This window comes from Solenopsis invicta, chromosome 5 (genome assembly GCF_016802725.1).
Source record: "Solenopsis invicta isolate M01_SB chromosome 5, UNIL_Sinv_3.0, whole genome shotgun sequence".
In the NCBI taxonomy this organism is placed as follows: domain Eukaryota; kingdom Metazoa; phylum Arthropoda; class Insecta; order Hymenoptera; family Formicidae; genus Solenopsis; species Solenopsis invicta.
Window position 1 is genome coordinate 13,180,128 of NC_052668.1, and position 11,004 is coordinate 13,191,131.

General features: G+C 40.4%; 1 protein-coding gene across 1 annotated transcript; it reads right to left on the minus strand.

The window, feature by feature from the left end:
* Positions 1-950: 950 nt before the first annotated feature.
* Positions 951-10,263, minus strand: LOC105200025 (tubulin beta-1 chain). Its single transcript, XM_011167391.3, has 2 exons — positions 10,038-10,263; positions 951-2,757 (listed from the first exon to the last, which is right to left on the minus strand). The coding sequence occupies exons 1-2, from the start codon at positions 10,092-10,094 to the stop codon at positions 1,471-1,473; spliced, it is 1,344 nt and encodes a 447-aa protein (XP_011165693.1). The 5' UTR covers positions 10,095-10,263; the 3' UTR covers positions 951-1,470.
* Positions 10,264-11,004: the final 741 nt, after the last annotated feature.

Consider the following 11,004-nt stretch of genomic DNA (forward strand, 5'->3'; position numbering starts at 1 on the left):
ATTATTTTTGATAAAATCTGAATCTCTCATGAGCCATAGATTATATTGCTCTTTTATATGTATGGATACGTAAAACATTAGTTCACGTTATACATATACATGTAGATTATATTTTACGCGTAAATGCGCACAACCCTGATGATAATTACGTGTCCAATGAATATTTAATGTTGCTTAATAAAAATAGGATGTCTCTAGAATAAATCAAATATAAGCGATTTTTCCACAGAAATAACTGATTCACATATTAGTCAGTTGTGACTCGTATCTATATGCATATATCGCGAACAATAATACAACAATCGAGAAAAAGCAAAATGATATAATTTAATAATAGAAACATATTTTTGCGCAACAAATGGAACTAGATGGCAAAACAGCTAATTTTTTTTTTTAGAACATAAGTTTGATCAAACTTCGATTAACGAATTAAAATATATAATATTAATTACTTAAACTTGTCAATTTTTGATTTTTCTTTTTGCATAAAAAAAAATTATTTTATAACAGATATTATCTAACAAGTTAATCGTCACTTAATCAAAAATATATGGAAGGTAATCCAGAAATTATATATCAAGAGACGCGGTCGCGTTTCGTGCCAATCTCTATCATCGCTAATTTAGATGTCATAAATGAAAAAAAATGCAGTAGTTTCTAATGCGCTGTTTATAGTTACAAAAAAATACACAACAGTTTAGAAAATTTAATAATTTAAATAGAATATCAAAGGAATTGTAAACTACGCAATTTAATAATTGTAAAGTCTAATCTCATTTTTGTCAATCCAAATTTTAAGTAAGTTCTTGTATTATAACGCTCACGTACGTTTTATTCAAAGCTTATTTTTTCGCAATATTATCTACTCCGTAAAGTCGTAAACAATTTCGAATTTTAACTTTTACGTGTATAACATTAAATAATTAAATGTCTAATCAATACTCTCATTATATATTTCATGAATTTTTATTCACATCTATTTTATCATGGTATAAAACTGCGTATGACAACAGACGAATATAAATATATACGAAGTCTCCGAAAATACAAAACTCAATAGCACTAAGATTCTAGAGGTCTGTGTAATAATCAGGGAGTAGTGCGAGAGTGACGACAGATTTATATGATAATAATTTATTCAAATATGTAGCGGCCGCTCTTGGCGGTTGTACAGTGAATGATGATACGGGCGCGCGAGAATTAGTAATTGAAAATAATGAATCTTGTAGAGACATTCAAAAATAAGAAATTATTCTTCGAATTATCGCATCGAATACGATATTGAGTAGGAGCAAGGAAAAGCGCGCGCGCTCCGTGAAGGTTCGAAACAAAAGTCCGTAAAAAAGATACAAAAGAGAGATAACGAGTTAAGAAGCATAGGTGAAGGGTGTGTTGCGTTATCGCTCGGTCGAGAAAGAGAGAGAGAGGGCGAAAAAGAGTCGCTTCCGCGGCGAGATATTTCTTTTTCTCTTAGTTTTCGTCGACCTCGGCTTCCTGCTCCTCATCAAATTCTGCGTCTTCGTCCGCGGTAGCCTCCTGATACTGCTGATATTCAGACACCAAATCGTTCATGTTCGACTCGGCTTCAGTGAACTCCATCTCATCCATGCCCTCGCCAGTGTACCAGTGAAGGAAAGCCTTTCTCCTGAACATGGCGGTGAACTGTTCAGAAATGCGCTTGAACAGTTCCTGGATGGCGGTGGAATTGCCAATGAACGTGGCAGACATCTTGAGACCACGTGGCGGAATATCGCACACGGCGGTCTTCACGTTGTTCGGTATCCATTCGACGAAGTATGAGCTGTTCTTGTTCTGAATATTGAGCATCTGCTCGTCGACCTCCTTCATCGACATTCTACCGCGGAAGATGGCAGCGACTGTGAGGTACCTGCCATGCCTGGGATCGCACGCTGCCATCATATTCTTGGCATCGAACATCTGTTGGGTGAGTTCCGGTACGGAGAGCGCTCTGTATTGTTGACTGCCGCGAGATGTGAGAGGCGCGAAACCGGGCATAAAGAAATGAAGACGGGGGAAGGGCACCATATTTACGGCGAGTTTCCTAAGGTCAGCATTCAATTGACCAGGGAACCTCAGACAGGTTGTGACACCGGACATCGTGAGGGAGACGAGATGATTTAGGTCGCCGTACGTTGGCGTAGACAGTTTCAGGGTGCGGAAGCAGATATCGTAAAGGGCCTCGTTGTCAATACAGTAGGTCTCATCTGTGTTCTCGACGAGCTGGTGTACGGAGAGGGTGGCGTTGTAGGGCTCGACGACTGTGTCGGACACCTTAGGCGACGGCACAACCGAATACGTGTTCATGATTCTGTCGGGGTATTCTTCGCGAATCTTGGAAATGAGGAGGGTACCCATACCGGAGCCGGTACCACCACCAAGAGAGTGCGTGAGCTGGAATCCCTGTAAACAGTCGCAGCTCTCTGCTTCTTTCCTTACAACGTCGAGAACGGAATCCACCAATTCGGCGCCCTCGGTGTAATGACCCTTCGCCCAGTTATTGCCAGCACCGCTCTGACCGAACACGAAGTTGTCCGGTCTGAAGATCTGGCCAAACGGTCCCGAGCGCACAGAGTCCATGGTGCCGGGTTCCAGATCGACGAGGATGGCACGCGGCACATATTTGCCACCGGACGCCTCATTGTAGTAGACGTTGATTCTCTCCAGCTGAAGATCAGAGTCACCGTGGTAGGTACCAGTTGGGTCAATACCGTGCTCATCGCTTATGATCTCCCAAAACTGCAATACACAAAAGTCACCTGGTAAGAATATTTAGAAAAACTTATCTTAATATCTTAACGTATCACTACAAATTAGTAAGAACAGCTTATCGCGAGATGTTCGATGGAAGAAATTGGAGCGTGTATTTCTTCATCTAACAAGTGTTATCCGTGTCGTAACAAACCAGCAGTGCTACAAAAATTAGATAAGCGTTTTGAATCACGCATCATCCACGCGTGTGCGCGCGTGCATAGGAAGTTTCGCGCATCGGCTTTCTCTCTGCAATTATCCTCGCATCCGTTTTCCAGCCTTCTATTGTATCGGAGCTGCCTGCCGTTCAACGACCTCGCACGCGCGCGCGAACGGCGAATAGCTCGCGTGTAATTAATTGTAATAGCCCAAGGCCTGCGTATCGAATTACGTTTCTCTTTTTTCCCTTTCGTATTTTTTTCAAAGTCCGTCTGCTCTCAATGGTGCAGCCGAATCACCCGAGCGATAATCGAGACTAATTAATCCCATATTATTGTAAGCGCGGTTACGCTCCTGTCTCTCGAGGACGGTCGGTCGATCGGTCCGTCGAAGCGCGTCGCGATACAACGAGCACGACGATGGACCGTCGTCGCCACGTAATCTCCCGGAAGCGCTTATTTCACCGTAATCATAATTGGTGTTTAAGACTAAAATGTCAATCGCTCGTAAACGTCTTTCAATTTAGTATCACCAAGATAGCGTAATTTTCAAATTGAATACTTATGGATATACTCCGAATATATTTGTATATTAGTTCGGCTTTTTTCTTCTTCACACATATAAAAAATTCTGAAAAAATAATTTTCTCAATATTTCAGAAGAATATTCCAATTTGTATGTAAAATTTGGAGGAAAAATTTTCATTGAGTGATTGAGTTATTTACAGATTATTATTAATTATGAAGAGTTCAGAACACTTCTGTGTAGTTAAGGAGCTACCAACATTTAGAAAGAAAATAAGCCAAACTTACATCGTTTGGAATATATCTTAAGTATAATATATCCATACAATTTTTCGAGCAATAACTGTGAACACAACGGATCATATAAAAACTATTTGATAGAAAGGTTTCGCTGCAAGTATACATTAATTAATATTAATGAAGCAAATTAATTTCTGATCGACCTAAATGGAAGAGAGAGATCTCCTCCAATTAGCAATTCAGAATATGACTGGATGTCTGATGCAATTCCTGATTTGCAAACAAAAGAGGAAGTTAATTACGAAGTCATCGGCGTGCAGACCACGGTACAACTCTACTTCATCTCAGCGACGCAGTTCAAAGACCCCTGCGGTATATTTCTGGAAATCGACGTGCGAAATATACGCCTGTGCTCTCGAGTACAAAGGCGCGCAAATGGGTAAAACGATCAAACTGACGTAAATATAATGTCTTGATGGCTCAACTGTTATCTAAGTCCGGGGGAAATCTCGCGATGTTAGGTCGGAGCGTGGAAAGGTACCAAATTACATGTTGCTTGGCAAATTACTCCTGACATTTCACAATCGGGACGCTGCACTATACGGAAGTCCGCTGCCTTCAATTTGTCCGTGTCTAATTATAAATTCGCAAAACGGAAAGAGATTTCCTTCGCCACTCGCTCTAGCTAATCGTGTACTTCGTACCTATCCATTCATTATAAAATAAGAGTTGATATAATAGCAGACAACTTGAAGGTAAATAAAAGCACTGTAGATAGTTTTATCGCTGTTGCTGCATGTGACATGTTAAATGTTTTTTTTTCCAATAGAAGCTGTCATTGAATAATCTCGAAGTCCATATAAAACTTGCGTGAAAGTCACCGTAAAAAAAACACGCCAGGTCCGCCTACCGTTCGGTACGTACGTCCCACATGGAGACGATGGGTGTATTAAGCGGTGACCATATATGATCATCGTCGTTCGAAAGCTAAGATCACCCAACCCTATCTGTCCCCACCCTACCACCACCACCACCACCACCACCACCACCATCACCTTCTTGTCCAGCCTGATCGCAATGTATATGTTACAGTCCGATATGAGTCACCAATGTCACCGCTATATATAGAGATGATTGTAAAACGACAAACGTGCGATTAGCATGAATGACGATCGCACGGTTATGCGGCGATCTGTTTACGTCCATTTACGTTTTTAATTTACCCCTTTTTTTGAGCCGATTCTCGGGTCTCCGGTGTCAGCCATGGCAACAGTCGTGGACAAACGTTGCCAGACCGGAAGCAGCACGAAAGGTCGTACCGTTATTCTAAATACATACACGCAGTGCATGCGATATTGCACTACGCGTTGCGTAACCACCGAGCGGATACGCGATGCAATTGGTCCACGAGCGATCCCGAGGGTCCCACTGACTTTAATAGATTGTCGTTTACAGCAGATGAAAGAGAGATGCAGAAGAGAAGGGTTAATTCGTCAAGGGTTGTCCATCTAGGCTGTACAAGAATGTATATACATAGACTATGCATATACATAAACTATCGAAATTTAATCCTAAACCCTCATAGTTTTCTAATTAATACTATACTGAAAATTCAACAAAAATGTTCAAAAATTAAAGCTACAACCACTTGGATTGGAATAGGAAGATCCTTGAATAGAAATATAAAGATATTACTAGTCGGATTTTATTTGTTAAAAGTATTCGTGTCTTAACACTTAATGTAAACAATCTTATTAAACATTATTTCTATCAAAATTTTAATAATAAAAACTGTACTAATCTGAAAATTTATGCAGAGTAACTCTAAGGTTAAAAATTCTAAAAAGAGTTCTTTTAGAAAAGATACTCATAAAAAGAAGAAATAAATAAAAAAAAACTAACTATACTGTCTTAAATTGTTCTATTGTTCTTTATTCAGAAAGTTTAGGAACGCTATTATTTATCCTTAAGAGGTGGGCGAATTTTTAATAAATCCAAGTTCCGGTCTACAATAGAGATAGAAGTCTTAAGAAATTAATCAATCACAGTTTAATTATTTTCCTCACATTTGACTGTGATTGGTTAATTTCTTACGGTTTAAGGCTTGCTACACCTATTATAGACCAGAACTAATAAATACATCGGTCAAACTCGTGCATTACATTACAAACTGCTGATAAACGCCTTAAAATGCAGTAATCTGACTAATAATAAATAAGAAACGTTAGGAATATTATTTTTCGTTGTAAAATGCACAATTCTATGGGAGCAGTTGGTTGTAACGGCACGCAGTACGCATTGGAGTATTTTACAACTACACCGAATGGTAAAAGTTTCGAAGTAAACGGAAAGAATGAATTCTATCAAGTATACTATTTCATTGAGTCTATACGGATGTTTTTATCCGCAGGTAGAAATAATTACATTGTTAATTTCGCATCTCATTTAAATGATTTAAAATATATTCCTTGTTGTAATTAAGTTAATATAAAGATTATAGAATCTCATAAATAAAAACGTAGACTGGCATTACTGCAAAACGGATCTCGCTTATAAATTCACCTTGATAATGAATCAGATTTTTTTTTAAATACTATTAATAAAAGATATTACTACCGTATATTTCCAGAATAACAGCCTTGAATTACATTTATTTTCTATTAATGTTCTTCAGAATATGCTGAACATCCTATTAATAAGTCAGCTGCAGGTTAGGTCATTTACAGATAATGCAATTGGCAATAAGACACGATATTAATGACTCAATTATATTTAAGGCACTATTGTCTATCAAGTCTAATTCAAGATTGAAAAGTGAAGGAAAAAGCAAACTGAAATCGTCGTAAAATAGTAATCGTCATCGAGTCGCGACAGTAGGCGAAACTCAGCCTCGCGAGAGCCGACGCGATCGATACACCTGGCTATATCCAGAGAGAAAGAGAGGGCCGGCTTGTCAGCAACGAGCGAAACAGCGAGTTCGAAACGGGCCGAGGTGATGCGAAGGAAAATGGCGAGAGGATATCGCTGGCTTCCTTTATTTGGGAGCGCGTTGCCGTGCTACACGGGACTCGGTGTCCTTGGACTCGAAGGCGCCCGTTGAATGAGCACATTCGCGTGTAATGGTTATACAAGCTTGCGTGGTAGAAAGTAGCCCATACCACAATTTTCACCGTAATTTCGCCTGGATTTTTCTTAATACTTTTTTCGGGAAACTCCTTTTCGGAACAAATAAGACGATTATTTTATCTCTTAGATTGTATTTCATATTTTATACGGCAAAAAAATATTAACTTGCTCAATTAAATCTTTTCAGCTCAACTATTTATGTAATTGACTTATAATTAAATACATAAAATACTTATTTTAAGTATTTATATATTTAATTACGTATACTTAATTTAAATACGTATTAATGATTGAACTGAAGAAATTCAATCAAATTGAAAAATTTAGTCAAGTTAACAACTTTTTTCTTAGTGCAGAGAATATCAAACGACATATTTCCCGAACTCAATTTTTTCTTTTATTATTGAAACTCAACAAGATGTTAAATATTTTATCAAAGACATCGCAGCATAATATTTGAGATACTCTAAAATTACTAATTTCTGAATTTTCAAAATTGAAAGATACATCTTTTGGGAAAAAATAAGATTTTACAACTATTTATTTCTTATCGCTTTACGCATCTTTGGCGATAACTCGGTTATCAATACATTTTATCACAGATTTTAGATAAGTTGAAAATTAAAAAAGTGCATCAGAGTTAAGCGCGATAGCATTTGCGTTCTCCACAGTTAAGGAACTGTCGTAATCGACATGTTCTCATTATTACTGTTATAAAAGAAAAAAAGATAAAAAAAAATAGCCTTCGATGTTACGCTACCATGGCGTCGGATCGATTGAAACAGACACAGCTCGAGAAACGGGCATTGACTTGGTGCAGCAGCCTTAAAAATTATGGAAGCGTGACGACGAACGTTGATCAGCTTTTCCTCGATCTTTACCCGCCCCCCGTTCATTTATTTATCGTTATTCAGATAAGATTATATTATAAAAAATTGAGCCTACATCATAAACACGATTATGTAATCTTACATAAAAAAATCGTTATGTTAACGTACAAAAAAATTTGAACATTTATTCTTCAAACTAAACTTATATCTGTTTTCGTAGCATTATATTGGAGTTTTATAGTATTCAATTTTTATTTAAATAAAAAAAGACCCACGCTTCTCATAATCCTCCCGTTTTTTTTGCAACGCAAAATTTCTCAAATTTATAAAAAAATATCGGAGAAATCGACAAACCGAAAGAAGTGCAGTGATAAAAAGGGAATGCAGCGCGTGCACATAGAAACGGTGACGCCGATTCGCACGATTAACGCGGGCCTCCGAGCGTCCGAGCGTGTCGACTCGAGCGATAACGCAGTGCCGCGCGTCCGCCGGCTGTCCGTTAACGGCGTCACATAAAAATTTTAAAATACACCCGCCATGCGACCGACGCTGCTGTGGCCGTTAAACGCGATCGCGACGCCACGCGGCAGCTGACGGACGCGGCGGCGCAGGAATTCTAACTGCCTAAAGGGGCATGCACACTAGAGCGAACGGGAAAACGTGCCAAGTCTCACAGTCCCAATGTAACAGACTTGTCCTTTTTAGCTCAACTTTTTGCACAGTTCAGCTTTTCTCTTTTTCTCTCGGAAAAAGAAAAAAAGAAAAGATGAATCGCGCAAATTGAGCTAAAAAAAGATCTAATGTCTATTTCTATCAATAGATTAACCTTTATCTCCATTTAACTTATTCTTTATCCTTTTCTAATTCTTAAAAAAAAAGCAAGTTAAACCAACATTAAAGTTAATTTACATTCATTAAAATAAAACTTTCTACAATTAATTTTAATCGCAGTTTAACCTATTTTCTATCTTACTTTAATTCTTATGATTAAAGAAGGTTAAAAAGTTAAACCAAGATTAAAGTTAATCCACATTGATAGAAATAGACATAAGCAAAATGCATGAAAAACCTCGTGAACATTAATCATAATCGTCCTTTCGACGAGAAGAGTCGTAGACGACGACATAAAAATATCGTCGCGATTGAGGTGCTTATTCGTTCGGTGTGTGCTCACCTTTAACGCCAGACTGACCGGGAAGGAGAGGGGATGAGGAGATGAAGAAAGACGGGCGTACAAAAGGGGAAGAGATACGACCGGTTTTATTCGCGGTAAAATCGAACCCACGATCGACTGAAGCGTCTAAAGCATAAAATACATTGTATGTCTTGTCGGAAACGAATGTCTCATGCAAGTAATCGCGGAGAAACGAGGACGGCATTCGCAGATTGACGGCCAGGATTGTTGCAAGATGTAAAAGCGCGAGAGAGAGAGAGAGAGAGAGAGAGAGAGAGAAAGATGCGCGCGCAGCCGGTCGATGCCGTCGTGAGCAATATCTTTCTCTTTCCTTCCTTTTCGTTGCCAAGAGATACGCCACACCCAGCCTCGATTCTGGTCGAATGATAGATAAATTCGGCCGACTGACATTCGCAAATTTCCGACGATTCCGTCGGCTTGCGTATCTTCCGTCCATCCGTTTTGTCGCTTAGCGGCGTATGCGGAGCATACACATGGAGGAGGGGAAGGGGGGGGGGGACGACAATGTCTACCCATTTGAAGTTAGCAGCGTCCCGATTTCCATGTAGGACGTTGCGTGTACTATAGAAGACTCAGAATGCAGCTAACTTCAGATGAATAGACATTATTGTTCCTGTCTGTACATGATAGACTCCGAGAGAAAATGGCCGACGGACGACGACGCGTTCGAACAGAACGTGATTGCACGAAAGAGAGAGAGAATAGGATGGACGACGGGGTAAAGGGGGAGGGAAGGGAAAAACCGTTAAGCTCTGTGCCGGCCGGCCGGCGAGCTCCCTGTCGCCATGACAGGTCTTCGACCGCGGCGCGGGCGAGGCTGTCGTTTCCTCACATACCAGCGTGCCCGTCGAGCCATGGGGAAAACGTCTTAACATGTCCTCGTTCCCGTTGACGATTCTCTCTTTCTCTCTCCCTCTCTCCCGGGCACCTCGATATCGAGCGGCGAGAAAAATGGCGAACGGCGCGTTGCGGAATCGAGAACGCCCCTTATACGATCATCGTGAACGATGCCAAATTTTGAGCGAACGAACAAGCAAGCGAGCGAGCGCAAAAAAAAAACGTAAGAACGTCGACAGTCCTGCCCGCGGCAGGGTTCACGGCGAATAGACTCGAACTCACGATTAGCCTGCGAACAAAGGACACGCGACCGCGATGACCGTTCAGGTAAGAGTCGAGATCCTTCTAAGCACCTACCTTCGCTCCAATTTGGTTGCCGCACTGGCCGGCCTGAATGTGGACGATTTCCCTCATGTTGCTCTCGCGCGGAGTTCGTCGGCTGTGATATCTCGAAGGAGCGACTCCTAGTGCGGCGGCGACTGACGGCGATTTACTATATCGAACTGACTCGAGTAACAGACTAACGCGTCGCGAGAGTCCAGAGACGAGTATGCGGCGGTCGCGCCGTCCGTTACAGATTTTCAAGCTTCTATAGGAACGGAGAGGGGGCAGAAGGAGTCGCGCGAGTAAGAGTGCACGCGATTGGCGGAGCCGCCTCTGCCGCCTCGCAGTCGCTGACGCAGCGTTGCCAGCTGTACGCGTCGCTGCCGTGTCGGCTGCTCGACTACGCGGGCGATCTGCACATCGATGGTAGACGCGGCTTCGCAAATGCCTCAATTCCTCGAATTTCAAGAGGGATCACCGTTGCCACCAAGATAGATCTAACACGGGGCCACGAGAAGCCTCTAACACGATTTCCCAATCGATGAGACACACTTCGTTGCATTCGATAACCTAACGTTAATTTAATCTATCGGCGACAACAGTGACTTCCGTCGAACGTGATGATACTTGAAATCATACTTCTATTTTCTTCTCTTATTACTCGACAGACGTTTGCTTGTTAATGTATGCAGACGAGTTTTTCAATTCATTATTATTCATAAAACATTTTTATATTATTCGAAGAACGACTTAAACGCAATTGATTAATCGTGTTATGTACAAGTGCAACTTTATTCACAGTAAAAGCTGCATTTGCGCATAATATTATATTATATAGATTAATCAATAAATTAAAAATTCGCTTCACATACCGTATAAGTAGTTCTTCGAATAATAGAAAATTGTATTAATAAAATAATTCTAAGATGGTCTTTAAACTCTCACAATGCTGCACAATATTATTGATCGTCTGGAGGCTAAAGAAACAATATTATTAAGC

Coding starts and splice junctions, on each gene's coding strand:
- LOC105200025 (XM_011167391.3), bottom strand. CDS start 10,094: ATGAGGGAAATCGTCCACATTCAGGCCGGCCAGTGCGGCAACCAAATT. Junction 2,758..10,037: donor GCAACCAAATTGGAGCGAAG/GTAGGTGCTTAG, acceptor TGTGTATTGCAG/TTTTGGGAGATCATAAGCGA.